Source organism: Lissotriton helveticus, chromosome 9 (assembly GCF_964261635.1).
Source record: "Lissotriton helveticus chromosome 9, aLisHel1.1, whole genome shotgun sequence".
In the NCBI taxonomy this organism is placed as follows: domain Eukaryota; kingdom Metazoa; phylum Chordata; class Amphibia; order Caudata; family Salamandridae; genus Lissotriton; species Lissotriton helveticus.
The window spans coordinates 1,168,705,696-1,168,721,983 of record NC_136070.1 but is presented as its reverse complement, the minus strand read 5'-3'; the positions used below and the strand labels follow the sequence as shown (position 1 = coordinate 1,168,721,983).

Sequence of the window (16,288 nt, the reverse complement as noted above, 5' to 3'; positions counted from 1 at the left end):
TCCCAATGTATCGTTTAGAGCAGTGGCATGTTAGGCAATAAACCGTGAATTCAGAGTTGCAGTTAAGTAACTGCTTGATCATTCTGACAGGCCTAGGGTCTGCTGATATGCCTTGGAAGTTGATAGTTTTACTGCTAAGTTTGCAGGCCTTACATCACTTACAGGGGAAGAAATCCACAAGTTATTTGATTTTTAACCCTGGGGATTGAATCATAGTGGCTGTGGATCAGATGATTCCCCAATGAAGGACTTTGTTTGTATGTAACCAGTGGACGTACAGGAAGGTTGTTCTTAAGGATGTTCTCTGTATGCAGAATAGGCCAGTTCTTTTTAAAGATCTGTAGAATACTACTCTACTTTTCATTGTAGCTAGTTCTCATTCTCACAGGGCCCTCCTGTATGGTTTTACTGGGTCCCTTCGCTACTAGTAGGTCTACCCTATTGATCTCCTCTACACTGGTCTCTGCCTGGTGCAAATCATCATTGGTGTAGCCTCTCTCTTTAAATCGCTGCAGTGCCTGTTCTTTGGCCTGTCTGAAGCCCTGGACGGTGGTGCAATTGCGCTTAAGGTGCAGTAGCTCCACAAATGGTATATTTGTTATAAGACTTCTTGGGTGGTGGCTTCTTGCGTGTAAGACGGCGCTTCCCGCCGTGGGTTTCCTGAACAATCATGTCGACAAGGTGGCATTTTCAATGTATACCTCCAGATCTAAGTAGGTCACAGAGGTGTCACTGATGTGACTCGTGAATCAGTCAGTCAGTCAGTCAAAAATACTTTATTCGGTTCATAATAAAAACCATAAAAGTATACTAAACATTTTATGTCAAGACCAAAAGATGACTAAAAAAGTAAAAATACAATAGAAAAGTACACACTGACAATGTATACAGTACATATTATCATACCAATTTAAAAACATCCTTTAAAACCAATTGGATAAAAAAAGAGTATACTCAGTCACAGTTAATTTCTTCATAAATCATTATAATAACTATTTCCATTAAAAAAATTCTTTAATCTTACAGCCACAGTGAGGAAATTGGCTATATTCAAGATCTCCCACACATTAGAGAGTAGCTGCAAGTAAAGAAGGGCCGGTTCGACTTGTGTAAAACCTTTATCTTTTATAAGAGGGATAATGAAACGCTTACGTATGGGGTAAAAGTGCTCACAAAAGAAAAGAAAATGCATAGTGTCTTTGGTGGAAAAGCCATCACAAGAGCAAATCCCCAACTCTTCCTCCCTTATCCACCCTGGAGATTCAGAAAAAAGGAGATGGAATTGGTTCAACCTGAATCTAGTCAGTAAAAAACGATGATTAGCATTATTTACAATATTCAGGTATGGCTCAATCACATCTGAGGTTTTTAATAGTAGATGTGCCCTTACAGTCGGTTTACCCAGCTCTCTGTCTTCTCTGGCCGAGCAAGCTGCCAACTTGTAGGAGTCCTTGGCCCACTTAATGTCCCCTTTCACTAACTTATCAGGCGAGTTAAATAGTTCTGGGCGACCCAGTTTGACAGCTAATTTATGGACATAACTCAGCCAGGGTATGCGATGGCCAATCGCATAGGATTTCTTGATTCATCTCCAGCTCGGGGTTTAGCCAGATAGAATTCCATTTTATAAGAGGAGCTACGGCTATTCGGTCTTCCAAGAAACAAACTCCACACTCCTGATGGAGAATATAACCAGATGTGGATTGAGGAACAGATAGAATGGTTTTCAAAAATGTATCCTCTGCCACTTGAATGGCCTTCACATTCTTAAAACCCCAGATGTCTGCCCCATACATAGTAAGGGAGGTACATTTGGCGTCATATATCTTTAGCAGGGCTTGAAATGGTTTAACACCCAATATACGGGCAAAGCCCAAAACTGCCAAGATGGATCTCGCTAAAACGTTACGTTTAGGTATTATCTGAGGCGACCATGTGCCCTTGTCATCAAAGATAACGCCTAGATATGGAAAAGTTGATACCCTAGACAGCACATTCCCTTAGCAATGCAGAGATTTTACCCCCTTCACTTTAGTGCCCACCATCATGACATGTGATTTGGAAAAGTTTACACTGAGATCTATAGATTTCATAAAAGCAGAAAATGAGTTTAAAAGGCTTTGCAGCCCTACCGCTGTACGTGCTAAAAGGGCGGCATCATCCGCATATAACAATGCCGGGATTAATCGTTTGCCTACCCTCGGTATGTCCTTGCAAACCTCCGTTAAAACAGAGCCTAGGTCATTAATGTGCAGGGTGAAGAGCAGGGGAGCCAAAATGCACCCCTGCCTAACACCATTGGCAATACAGATCTTCCCTGTACAATTACCCTTGCGGTCATATCTCACTGTGGCCGATAGATCCCTCTGTAGGTCAGCAAGGAAGTACACAATGTTTTTATCCACGCCTAGGTGAAGGAGCATCACCCATAATTTAGACCTATTCACACGGTCAAAGGCAGAGGAAAGGTCCATAAAGGCTAAGTATAGGGTGCCCTTTTTGGCGATTGTGTACTTTCCAATTAGTAATTGAAGGTTGAGACTTTGATCGATTGTGCTTCGCCCTTTCCTGAACCCGAATTGCAGACCCGAAAGGGTATTAGTTTCTGCCAGCCACCCTGTGAGTTTACATAAAACCATCCGACCGAGGACTTTAACAGCAGAATCAATAAGGGAAATGGGTCGATAACAGCTAGGGTCCCCTCTATTTCACTTTTTAGAAATGGGTACTATGACAGATTCAAACCAGGTTCCCGGCAAACCTGTTTTGCCCACCCTATTAAAAACATTACATAAGACCTTTGACCATGTCTTGACATCCGATTTAAAAAGGTCTGCTGGGACGCCATCAGGTTCGGGAGCCTTGTTACTTGTCATCTGGCTGATGGCCTCTGCCACCTCTATCTCGGTGACCGATAAAGTATAAGGATCATGCATGGGTAGGGAAATGGCCACCCTCCCAAGTCTGGTCCTTCATAAACTGATTGAAAATGGGAACACCACACCTGTTCCTGGATACCACAATCTAGTTGACCATTGCAGGAATCATTAAAGAAATGTTTATTGGCCACTGCCCTAAATTTGGAACTGTTTTTGAGGACGTCAATAGAAGTTAGCTCGTCCCATGCCTCACCTCTGATTTTGCGTCTTTTATTTTCCAGTGCAACTTTATAGGCTTTCCTTAAAGCTGCCACAGTGGGCTTATCCACTGGATTTCTTTTCAGGGCCTCCATCAGCTTCCGCAGTGCTAGCGAGCAGTTATGATCAAACCACACCTCCCCGGCTAAATCTTGTGCCTTGCTAGGCCGTTTGAGGTCATCCCCCACCTGAGAACAGACTTTAGTGTATGCCTCTAGAACTTCCTTGTCCCCAGCTTGCTCATTCATGCAGATACGCAGCTCTACTCCAACCTTAGTTAATAGGGTGGTATGAAAATCTCCAGGTACTACTCGGCACCATCTGATTCTGCGGGCCTGACCTGTGGGCCGGATATCCATTTTGTCTATTTTCCTGTTACATGTTTCCGGTTTCTCGACCACATCCACCATCGTCCGGACCACTGGATTATGGTCACTAAATGTAGACCAGATTACTGTGTATCCACAGACCTTGGCACCCAGCACAGAACTAATAAAAATATAATCAATAGTTGATGAAGTTCCGTTCCCTTTGAAGGTGGGTACAGCCTCTCTCCATATACACGGGAGTATTAATCCATTGTCAGCCATTAAAGCTTCCAAAAATTCTCCTTACAGGGAGTGCTCAAGGTGGAAATCTCGCTGGTCCAGGGGGCCTAAACAGTCCATAACCTGACAATTATCAGGGCAACCGTGTACATTAAAATCTCCTAAGACAATAACCGAAAAAGGGTCTGTGTGGGCTTCTCTATAGTTGTCAAGGAAATTATTTAAACTAACCAAATGTTCAATAGCAGTGGCTCTGTCAAATGAATTATAAAAATTAATGATCAAAATAGTGCCCACATTACTAGAAGCAATTTGCAGTGCCAAACAGTGCGGTGACCCCGTGTCCAATTTAGTATAGCTACCTGGGATACTAGCGGAAACCAAAGTCACTAACCCACCCTTTTCCCTCCCCATACTAGAGGCAATTGCTGGAATAAAGACATCTAGCCATCTAGACATAACAAATTCTCAGTGTCCCATGTTTCCTGCAACCCAATAATGTCAGCCCCACATAAGGAGTTTCTCCATAGGACATCGTCTAGTTTGTTTTTTAAGCCTGCAATGTTCCAAGTTAGAATCTTGGTACCTTCTTTAGTTTCAGTCAGACCGACCCTCTCTTTGGAGGAAGTACTTGCTCCTAATAATTCCTTCCTTTGGTCCCCATTTGGCTGGACAGCGATGATAGATGCTCCTGGGGTTGCTAGTCAGTCAATTTCTTCCAGGTTTGAAAATACCTGCAATCTATTTTGAACCGGTACAAACAAATCGCAGGGGCCTCGTGTCTGGGGTGGATGCCTGCGTGCTGACCTTTCATTTGTCACAGCTAGGGGGTTTCTGTAGAAGAACCCTAAGGGTACAATACCAATACCATCCTCTAGGCCATGCCTCGTGCCCGCCCTCTCCAAGATCAATTTAACAATCTGCGGTGAGGCAAAGTTCAAAATTACACAGTCCCCTCTAAAGGTTTTAGCAGGCTTCCCTACCCAAGGGATCCTACGTGTCATTTTAAATTCTTTAAATAAACAGATCCCCAAACCAGTCAGATTGTTTACGTGGTGTAGCGCCTTGTTTCGCCAAGACATCCAATGTTCATCCACACCATTCTGTAGAGGGGGAACGTTTGTCAAAATGACAGTAAATGGGGTTGCCTCGGGGGGAAGATTTAACCTATCTGTTGTAAGCTGATGTACATGAATCCCCCGACCCGGTGCCTCAGTTTTACCATCCCGGGGACCATCCCTTGGTCTTTCATTAGAAAGCGGGCCAGGCTTACCGCAAGCATTCGGCGCGGGTGCCTTGGTGGTTGCAATACCCCCCGCATCAACCGCTGTGGGGATCTGCATAGGCATGGGCCACATGGGCCCGGTCGGGGCAATAGGTTTACTAGATCCTCCTCTCTGTGAGTTACCTATGGGGGAAAACAACTGATGTTCAATTCTATCAAGCCTAGAGTCTATTTCAGAGAGTTTAGAAGAGATGGGTCTCAATAATTCTAATAACTTTTCTTCAATTTTCGATACGATTCGATTCTCCAGGTCACGTGACATCTGCTCCGACCCTACCTGAGAGCTAATGTCTAACGGACTGTGTGTATTTGAACCATCAGCCTCGCGTACACATCCCTTCTTTCCCCGGGTGCCACGCCCCTTTTTGAACACTTTACTGGCCTGTTGTAAGGTGGCCGGGATGCTACCGGCTTTCCTCTTTATTGAAGTTGCATTAGCCAAGTGTTCCCCCCCTAAAAGCTTTATTCATACGTTGTTGACAAGTCCATATTTTAGGGGGGGAAGGGGAAGCGGGAGTAAGGGGTGTATCCCCTTCTTCATGAAAGTCAACTTCCGATGGCTCTGGTGAGGGCATTGATTCAGAACATTGTTGTTCAGTGAGGCAACGTACTTCTCAGCTGAGGAGCGGCTGCCACGCCAAAAAACAAAAATATTGTCGATATATCTCGTCCACAAAGTTATCTTGTCGATCCATAGATTATTGGGTTGCCCCAGGCCATGTGCTTCTCCCACCAGCCCACGAAAAGATTTGCGTAGCTGGGGGCGAAGCATGTGCCCATCGCGGTCCCGAGTCGTTGCGGAAAGTTGGCCTGCAAATGTAAAGAGGTTATTATTTAGGTAAAAGGTCATCCTGTTTAGGCGCATCTTGTTATGTTTCAGAAATTTCATCTGTCTCTTATTCAGGAAGCATTCAGCAGCTTTGAGTCCGTCTTGATGATTAATACACCTATATAAACTTATGTCCAGAGTGATAAGGAGCATATCTTGTTCCCATGTAATGCCTTCGATCCGTCTTAAAAAAATCCTGAGTGTCCCGGATGTAGGTGGTGAGGTCTTGACTGGAACTTAAAACCTGGCTATTCGACAAATAATAATGAACCCCCTCCCCTAGCGCCTTGAGACCCTCTGGGTGAGTAGTGCGCTATACAAATGCCCGAACTTGAACTTGACTAGGGGTGCTAAAAAGGAATTGATATATATTGCTATGTTCTCTAGAAGGCTATTAATAGAGGCCACAATCGGTCTGCCTGGGGGATTGAACAGATCTTTGTGTATTTTGGGCAGGACGTGTTAAAGATTTCTGTATTCTACATTACAGACTATAATTTTGTCCGAACGAATAGAATTTTCTGGCACTAATCTGCTGTTCCCCACACATTGCTTATCTGTGCCACCAATCAAGGAGGATTCTTAAAATGAATGTTCAGTTGTTTTACCATGTACATATGTTAGCTCTTTTTTGGCCTATGGCTCTCTTGACTTTACTAGCTGCTTCGTAGAGATTTGTGTCCGTGACAAAGCGCTCCTTTTTAACATGATCAGGTTGCAAGGGTGTTTCGACCTAATCAATCAGAGACGTAATTTTTGTTAAATATACCTCAGAACCAGCCTTCTTTGGGTTATTACCAGGCAAAACGCTCCAGTTCCTTTTTTTCCTCTTTTCTTTTCTTTTTTTTTTTTTTTTTTACAGATTATGAGCAGATATTCAGTTCTTCTCACCAATGAAATAACAAGCATTGGAAATGCAATAGGGCTCGCATTAGGAAAGTTTGAGCTATTGGTCTTATAAATTACACATCTGCACATAAAGTGCAAAGGACTACCGCGAACGTGTGCTTGTTGAGATTACAAATATTTTTGCTTTTGGCCAACTTTTTCTTACGTTGGTGATAGAGCCCTGGAGTCGGTCCAACAATAACGTGTGAAAAAAACATGTCAAAACAAAACTGGAATTGAGAATGCAAAAAGGCTGTTAGCCAACTCCAGACCTGTTGCTATTGCCAATGCTTGTTTGTGTTGTTTTATAGACGAGAGAGTCCCCAACAACCCCCCAGTTTCAGATTCACGAGAAAAACGGTTTAAGAGTTAGCTGATGAGAAATCAGCGCATTCATTGTCAGCAACAACTTGAACTCAGGAAATACTTATAAGTTCTTTGGGGTGGGAACTTCAAGAGGGTGTAAGCAAAGGAAATGCGGGAAGCTGTGGACTACAGGGGCCAATAATTACAGTCTATGTAAGACTTCACGCGCGTATGCAAGTAAGCACAACCCTAATTTGCATGCCTAGAAGGGAGCACGAGAGCAGCAGAGAGACGTGCCCATCTCCTTCTGGGTTCCTCTGCAGTGCAGGCAGCCTTGCTGAATGGCACCTAGCCCGGCTGAGGCGGACACGCCCGGGGAAAGGGGGCGCAGGGAAGTAGGCGAGTGGCATTATGGTAATGTGGCGGGTCACTGGGAGGTGCTCGGAGGGAGGTGGCAGCCGCTCAGTCGTGTAATTCAATAACCGAGGCTCGCTTTCCGGGGTTGAAAGGGCGGCCCTACAGATTAGTAACGAGAGAAAAGTGAAATCCGTGTTTTCCTTTGTTGCTGCCTTTATTCACCTGCTCGATAAATGGGAGAAAAAAATAGGATTGATAACAATTGGGTTAAGCAATAATGGCCCATAAATAAATGGAACATTGGGCAAGGATCGTTGGTCCTGCGCGCCTTTGCCTTGAACCACGCAGAATGAAGCTGACGTCACTCGTACAATCCTGCTGAACATCAAAATAGTATGTGCACACTAGACGCAAAGAGAGTTTCTTCACTGGACGCCGAAGTAATTGTAGTCCAATGAATGACCTGTGCTCAGCACAAGCTGGTACTGGAGTGTCAGAGAATCAGCTGCTTTAGTAGTTGTGTAACACGGGGCCCATGAAGTGTGTAAAAGGAAACGCGGCAGTGAAACTGAAAGTACGGCCGGCCAGCCGTGAATAATTAGGGGATGAGCGCACGCTGAGAAGCTGCCTTTGATGTGTTAATGCGAGGCAGGCAGGCAGGCGGCTGGTGACATTGTGCACGCGCTTTTTAGGGCTTGCGCTTGCGCAATGACCTAAAAAGCACATGCACTGCAAGGGATCGCCAGGGGAATCGTGCTTGGTTAAACCCTGGATAAGCCGCTTTAGAGCTTCGCCAGCTATGCGCTATGCGCATCAGCAGGCGAGCCCTAAAAATGTGTTAACAATTAAAACACATAATACCATTCACTTTAGCATTCATAAGCACCATAAGTCCGAGGTCACCTCAGGGTGGGAAGGACAGAAGAACATGTCTCCAGAAATACCACAAAAGTAAAGGTGACAATTCAAAAGCCTGCTGGGTAGTATCAGGTACTGATAATTCCCCCATCTCTTTTCAGTTTGGGAATGAATCTCCCCATTGGTAAGTTTCACTAAGTTTGGCTGTATAAGTCAAATGTTAAGAGCCACTTATCCCACTACTGCCTCTGGTCATGATTCTGGAATGAAGATCAAGATTAGTTATGTTTACCAAGGCTTCGTGGGTACACCTGACCAGGCCTAGGGTATCATATTCTGAGAATCCCTGTATCCTACACCACTCATTCAAAAATGGCTTTGTAAGTAAAATTTGTCGGACAATAAAATAAAAAGGTAAAAGAGTGCAGGAATACACAGCAGGTTGATAGGTGGAGGGAGCAACCAACAAGAAAACACAGTTCTATAACTCTTTCTAATATGGCATTTAGGACACAAATATCACAGAAGCAGAAGGTAATAAGGTACCTCAATGCTTTGCCCAAAGAGTCCAGTGATGGACTTGCCTTACCTTGGTTTAGATGGGTTCAGAAGAGGCCTAGATGAATTTTGTAGACTGCTAAAAGATGGGCAGTCTCGTTGGTAGAGTAAGTGCAAGGGACTTTGGCTACTCGAGTCCTTCATCAGGAGATTTCTATTCTCCCAGAAGAGCCCTGCTTGTGTGTCCCATGCTGCGTGCGACCCTGGTGCCTTTCTGTAGAGTGTTTAAGATGAGCGGGGCTACTAGCAGATTCTGCACAGTAGAAGCATCACTCTTTTCCTGTGGTCCCCAGACCTGCTTGTTTGTCCCCTCTTATAGTTATGTAGTAAAATAGTGCATTCATCATCAAACATAAATGTCAATAAACATTTCTTGGAACTGGCCGAGAGCATTCGGAGAAGTTGAAAATCAGATGCTGGACTGTTTTAAACATGGAAGCAATTCAGGTTTAGAAATTAAGGCTTTATGGACCACTCGCCTAACTGGTGGAAAAAGCCATTCAAAGATTGGCCAGTTTCTTTTTCAATTTCAAAGTAAAGGAGAATGACAGCGAGTTGATTTTAAAGTCTTTCAAGTAACTGTGAAGTGAAGAGTCTGGCATTGGAGACACCTTAAACATGTTTGTATTAAAAGAAGTCTCCCTATGCTGGCTCCCTTTAGCAAAGATCAAACTAGGGTCTTACGTTCATCAAAGCTCTATCACCCACAACATTCCTACCCATACTCTTCTTTTCTCCATGCCTGATATTCTTTTCATTCCCAGGCTTCATTTGGTCAGAGATGGTGACCTCCCTTTTTCTACTTTACGTGTACAAGCATGGAATGCCCTTTTTGCTCCCTTTTTTGGAGAGGGTGAAAATGAGTGTTTAGGGAAACATCTGAAAATTGTGCTGGTCGCCTCCTCTGTCTAGCCTTGTGTAGCGACTCCTTCAGCACCACCATGGTTCAGTGCCAGTACACCCAGTTCATGGGAACAATGCACTCTTGTATTAAATTAATAATGACTATCCTAATAATGATTTAGTTGATGGAATCTTTATTTTGTCATGAATAAACAGACTGGAAATAATTTCAGAACATGGTTTTCTAAAATGTCCTTTATGGACTGTTAAGGAATAGATCATCTATGACTCTTTGTTGGGTATGATTTTAGGCAACCGTATAAGGTATAGCTTAAAAAATGTATCGGAGCAAAACAGAATTTCAGTTATATGAAGGATGCTGACCTAACACTTCACTTAATCAAATATTTTATTTGTCTTTTCCCTTTGATTCAGAGAAACAGTGTAATGGGGGTAAGACATTTTATCTATGTGTGCTTTTGCTTCAGAAAAAAAAAGAAAAATCTGTGCTGACGCTTATGCATCAACGTTGACAAGTCTGTGCCACGTTGCTAAATGTTACACATCGTAATGGTCTAGCTGCATTCTCAGATATTATCTATTTGATTCTAGAAATCGAGCAGAAAGTCAGATAGTGGTTCGAGTGACAGCCTAAACATTGGGGTTTACGAGGAATTCAGCAGTAGGCGAGGACTTCTACCTGCCCGGGGCGAGGACAGCACTGGTAAGAGGTCTTTATAGATTTGGGGACATTATCAGAAAAGAAGCATATGGAGAATGATTGGGAATGGTTGCGGGATGGAGAAAAGAGTTGTATGTTTCAATATTGACCTCCATAATTTCAGATGAATATTTTAAGACCACTCATTTCTGATTACTTTTTTTGTCATCTTGTTTGGTTGGTGAATAAACTTCATTTGCTTTACTTCACTCGTGTGCCAGATTTGTTTTTAATATATTTGTATTTAAGCTAAACAATAGTGTGTGGTATTCCGACGCTTAGCTCTTCATGCTTGTGCCAAAGCTGGTGGACGATTCCCATTCTATATTTTGCAAGCTAATCCCTGAAGTTCTGTACAAAGTGGTCGAATACAGAAAGCCAACATGTTTCAACCAAGGACTGTCTTGCTCATGGAAAATAGTAATCTCTTATTTTCTTTCAGTTTTTGTACGATCATATTTTATTGCCGATTCTCACTAAGTTTCACCATTCTATTGAATTTAAACAGTGTTCCGTGCATACTTATTTTAGCATATGTTGGATAAATTAATTTATCTGGTATATAAAACGTCTGATTTTTAATACACATTGCAGTCCTCCAGTGAGGAAGGATCTCAGCCCTTCACTCTGAATATTAGTCATTTATTGAGCTAAAGACTATTTGCTCTGATCAAGACTTTATATGTAGTTGCATGAATCCACCAATTAAATACAGTAGTTTTATATACATCAATCTACTCTACAGATAAAGTTAATAAAGATGAAACCAGACTGAAAGGGATTGTGTCCTAGATGCACCACAAATTTTGCTGGAAAACACGAAAATTGTTTCGGTTCTGCTGATGATAATTATATAAATGTGTTTCTTCAGCAGATTCTCGATATGATAAGCTATGGGAAGGAATGACTCCCAAACCAGCCCCGGCGAGGCCTTCTAGCATAAGCAGCCGCATCGCCATTGAGAATTTTACCTTCCACAAAGTACTAGGAAAAGGGAGCTTTGGAAAGGTATGCAAGACATGGCAAAGAAAATGATGATTGCATTTTTCTTCCACATTGTTACATATGTGAATATATCTATGCTGAAACTGCTGTTATGTTTTCATTTTGAGAAAGGGGCTTTGTACTCTAAATATCATGGCAGTGAGCTATATTACAATGCCACCCTACGTATTGAGTCATTATAATAAGATAGATAAAGGGAATACATTAATATCTTGTTTTTATTTCCCCTGATGTGGACATTTACCATCAGATATATTACAAAAACATTGAACCCAGAACCTCTTGAATGTGAAGATACTTAGTCTTTGCGTTTAGCGTTGCAAAGGGCTGAGATTGTATTAGAGACAATGTGGAGCAATGTTCGAGAATTGGCAAGAAAAACAATAGTTAAACTTAATGATTTTGCTGCATCTGTCACTGGCACTTGAATCTGTACTCATAAGACTATGGTTTTAATAGTATCCTATTTAGGTGGGATTAAGAGGAACTCTGTATTGGTTCAGGCTACTCTTAAAACATCTGAAACATTGGATGGATATGGTGTCAGTCATGCTGCACAATAAAGAAGAAACAGAATTCATCTATGGTTCTTAGAAAGCCAGCCAAGATGCACATCTGCCCATCTTAGTCATCATGCACTGAAATTTATAAAGCAATTGTAGCATATAAGTGCAACTGACAAAACAGTTACGCCAATTGAACAGGTACTGAGTGTCTTCTGAAATCAAGGAGTTGGTCACAATTTCTTAAGATCGCTGGTAGCAAATTCTACCAGTTGCATATGAGAATGGGTGTTCTTTAGGAAAATTGCTTTTAACTCTAAAATATATATGAAGTGCAGTTGTATGGCCTTCTACTGGATTGCTAAATTACCAAGGTAAGGGAGGAGCATCACTAACTCTACCATTGTAAATCTAAGAAAGAATGGTGTGGAGAGGCGAGGGTGATGTAGCTTAAATAGCCAATGCAGCCACCTGATTCAAAGACATTTAACCGCATGCGTGCTGCGGTCATTTTTGCGCTGTGCGGCTTTTTTCTAAAAGCCACGTTACATGACGAGCTGAGCTCGTCGTGAGCACGCGAGCGGCGCAACTCATGACGAGCTCAGCTCGTTATGAGCATGGAAGGGGTTAATATATTGGCGAATGGAACAATGGACAGACTTTCTATATCGCTGTGATAAAGCGCACTTTCTAAAGCCTGCCTGGCAAGTGCATTTCTGATGCAGGTGAGATGGCAAAAGGAATGCTAAGCAAACTTTTGGGATGTGTATTGATACACTGCATGCCTGAGGGTCAAGGAAAGTTCTGTTACTAGAAGATGTAAACTTCCACAGTTTAAGTTTCTGCTCTGGACTCCTAACAAGCTTGTAGTGCTTTAAATGATCTCACCAGACTGCTTACATGTTAACACCAGGTGTGGAGACTGTTTTAATGCACATGGTGCGGCGGCGCACCTTGATCCCAAGTTATTCGGAGTTGGTGCTAATTAGGTTAAATGTTGTGTTGGATAGTGTGATGGACAAGAGAGCAGACAATTGCCTTCTAGGACTACATAGGAGTCCTCTTAAGAGTAAGATGACATATCAATTTGCTGCTTTCTTTTAGTTGCTTACATGTAGCAGGATTGCTGTACACTAGATTGCAAGCTGCTGAAGCCCCTTTAGGTGTAGAGAGGTGGGATAATATGTGGCTGAAGATTGACATATGCTTAGTCAGGATGGGTGAGAGGGTGGGTGAGGATAAGAGTTTAGTGTATAGAGGGCATTGGTACGTGAGCTCTTGTGCCCTGCTGGTGGTAGATAACCTTAGAGAATCGGCGTGGATGTGTGCTCCTTCGGTGTGCTTAGATGATGTGTCTTATACATTGCCATGTATTGAACTGGAGTGTGATATTGTTTTAAAACGAAGGCATAATCTTGGATGAAGAGTGGGTGGGGCGCTGTAGCACACTGCAATTCTATATTTTTGTTTGTTCGTGTTGTTTAACATGCATAAAAAGCATTCCTTTGAAGCATAGCTATGCTCAAAATCTTTTGCCTAAATTCGTTTTTTTTAAAAAGCCTTCATTGCCCCTCTCACGGTATACCATTGTGTTCCTCAAGTAGTAAAATTGGTTCATTTAGCTGAGGCTGATGGTTGGCCCCTTCTCCCGGGGTTTGGATGTCTTTAGTAATTGGGCTGAAACAGTATTCTATTCGTCCCTGTGTTTGGGCACCACTTTTTCAGAAATCACAATAGCTCAGTTTAGCCAAGATCACAGTCCTTTACTTAAAAGTGAATCACTCTGCTGAGGTATTATTTTAATGTAGAGCCATAAATGTTTAGTCACCCTTCGAATAAATAAAGCAGAATTAGCCAACTACTGATATTTTTTTCATAAAAGTAACTCAATGGTGAAGTATCATAAACAAGGATGCCAAATGTTATCCAGATCAGTCTCTATATTAATTCAGTCCGCAAGGCTGTTGCTGTAATCCTTTTCGCTTGAAGATTCCAGCGAGTACTCGTGTTTTGCCTCAGATAAATAAGTGATTGGGATAAATTCTGGTTGGAATTTCCTTTTTGTGTGCTTCAGCCGGATACGTCAGATGAACTACTTGGCTATTGTGATTAGGCTGGTGTAAGCAAGATCTTTCTCCATCCTGGAGTGCTCTAGTAGATGTAACTAAATGTTAGTATTTTATCTGTCCACAGGAATAGGGACTCAGTGTATTCTCAAGGCAGCTTTGACACCAATATTTGAGTCACCTTTCCACTGTCCAGAAGCTTGTCAAGTAAGAGGGGAATGACTTACTTGGTTTCTGTGAGATGAAACTTCCAGCTCAACCTACAACAAATAGTCTGGGGAGGAGAATGAAGAAGTACTCAATAAATATATTTTAACATCATAGTACCTCCATAAATGATTCTGTTAATATGACAGAATTAATAGGAGCACACTATTCAAGATGTAGCGTCAAAAGGGGAGTTTAGGTTCTAAGCAGTGCAAATCTTTTATATTTGAAACAGACTGGATGCACAGATTTAGAGTATTCCTACATTTACTATGATCAGTGTTCATTTTTGTACATCCTCAGTCACCCTATTTTTATATGACTATGTCATTTAATATTGTTTCTTTGTATTTATCTTTATTGTTTAATGTATAGTTTTATATTGTGCACAAATGTTAGACGTTCCTGAGTTTAAACTTGCTCTGTTGTTTATAACAAATCTCTCTCACTTTAACAGGTTATTCTTGCTGAACTGAAAGGCAAGAATGAGTTTTTTGCCATCAAAGCTTTGAAAAAGGATGTAGTGTTAATTGACGACGATGTAGAATGCACCATGGTGGAAAAACGGGTCCTGGCACTTGCATGGGATAATCCATTTCTTACTCATATCTATTGTTCTTTTCATACCAAGGTAATCAATGATTTACATATTACCTATTGCTTACGTTTTTCTAAAAACAAGTAATTAGCAGCGCATGATATTAAAACAATGAAATATATAGTGCATTCAAGACATTTTTCAGGGAGTATTAATTTGTGGCATGGATCTTTGGCGAAGATGTCCAAGTGAAAAACGAAGTACCTGTCCATTTGACTTCCACCTGTAAAATAACTCCTCCCTTCACACTTTCACTGCTTTTCCCCCTCCCTCATACCTTTCCAGCCTCTCCCTTCTTCCTCCACGCCCACCCTGTTTTCTTTTTTTTGGTGTGGATGAGCAGAGACGTCCCCATACTCGCTTCACTTTTAAAACGGGTTTATTTTTTCATTACCCATTGTTTCGATATATATATATGGGAGCATTAAAACTACCCTGAACTAATTTTCCTGCGTTGCTGTGGTCTGTACCTACGTGGTTGAATCGGTGTCTAGAGCCGATCTGTGGGACTGGTGTACGGATATATATATATATATACACTTGTATTTGTTACTAGTAACAAGTGAATCTGCGTTAAATAAACACACTAACTGCATTTCTACTTAAAAAAGACCAGAATTTCTGGCTTATATGTCACTCCTGTAGACCAGTGGTCAAAGGACCAATTCCTGGTCTTTCTTTTATTATGTGCCCAAATTAGGAATGCTGTCAATTAGGCTAAATCCTACATAAAAACACATGAAGACTTGCGCTTTACTTTCATTAGAGATCAAGTTGGTTTTAACTAACTTGCACTTTTGCTTTTATAGTTATTGTAGTGAAATGTCATTAGCTATTTTGAATTCTATTTCTACATATTGCTTTTGTTATTCATAAAATGCAGAAGTATCTTTAGGTGGGTGTAATCCAGATTCCCCATAGACATTATTTTATAATCTGTCCTTATCCCTTCAGCAGTTCAAAAGTTCTTTGAAGTCTGCAGTTGTGTTCACATTTCCTACACCCCAACTTGGGAATTAGTTTGTTGGTATCATGCAATAACTAGGTCAAAATGACTCTAAAAGATTGTATTGTGCAAATCTTTGGCGAGGACACCCAAATGCCGCTTTACAGTTTTGCTCTTATTATCTCATTAGAGAAATGCTTCAACTATGTAGTACCCCTTTCCAGTATCATTTAACATCCTTGTTTTGGCAAAATAAAGTGAAGCAAGCCTTCAAAACGAAGACTATTGTTCATCGGATAAAAAATGTGTTTTCCGGAAACTGCGCAAGCGCCTGACCTTTACGTTTTGTATTCTTTGTAATCAGATTTGCCTATTTCATCATTTTGTAAAAGGGGGAGGAGGGTACCTATACGTCTATATGTTTATATATAAATGGTTGTCAGTCAGTGGATGACACCTGTGGCTAAGGACATTAGTTGTTTACTTGAATGTACCACTTAGATGTGTTGGCCTCCTTACAGAATGCCCTACAACAACAGTTTTAGCTCCTGCTTCTTCCGCCTTTTCCTGCAGGACTGACACAGACTGTGTAGTTACCTTTTTCTGCAGGAGTGTGACCGGCTGAGTGGTGAC

The 16,288-nt window shown here is 41.7% G+C and overlaps 1 protein-coding gene across 7 annotated transcripts in view; it reads left to right on the top strand.

The window, feature by feature from the left end:
- Positions 1 to 16,288, top strand: part of PRKCD (protein kinase C delta) — a 408,906-nt gene that overhangs the window by 374,170 nt on the left and 18,448 nt on the right. For 2 of the 7 annotated variants that reach the window (XM_078661636.1, XM_078661632.1), the window contains 4 exons: positions 10,045 to 10,062; positions 10,222 to 10,333; positions 11,202 to 11,338; positions 14,569 to 14,742. In XM_078661636.1, coding sequence (XP_078517762.1) covers positions 10,045 to 10,062; positions 10,222 to 10,333; positions 11,202 to 11,338; positions 14,569 to 14,742 — 441 coding nt within the window. The remainder of the gene's footprint in view (positions 1 to 10,044; positions 10,063 to 10,221; positions 10,334 to 11,201; positions 11,339 to 14,568; positions 14,743 to 16,288) is intronic. The other 5 variants (XM_078661638.1, XM_078661635.1, XM_078661637.1 and 2 more) reach the window with 3 other exon arrangements.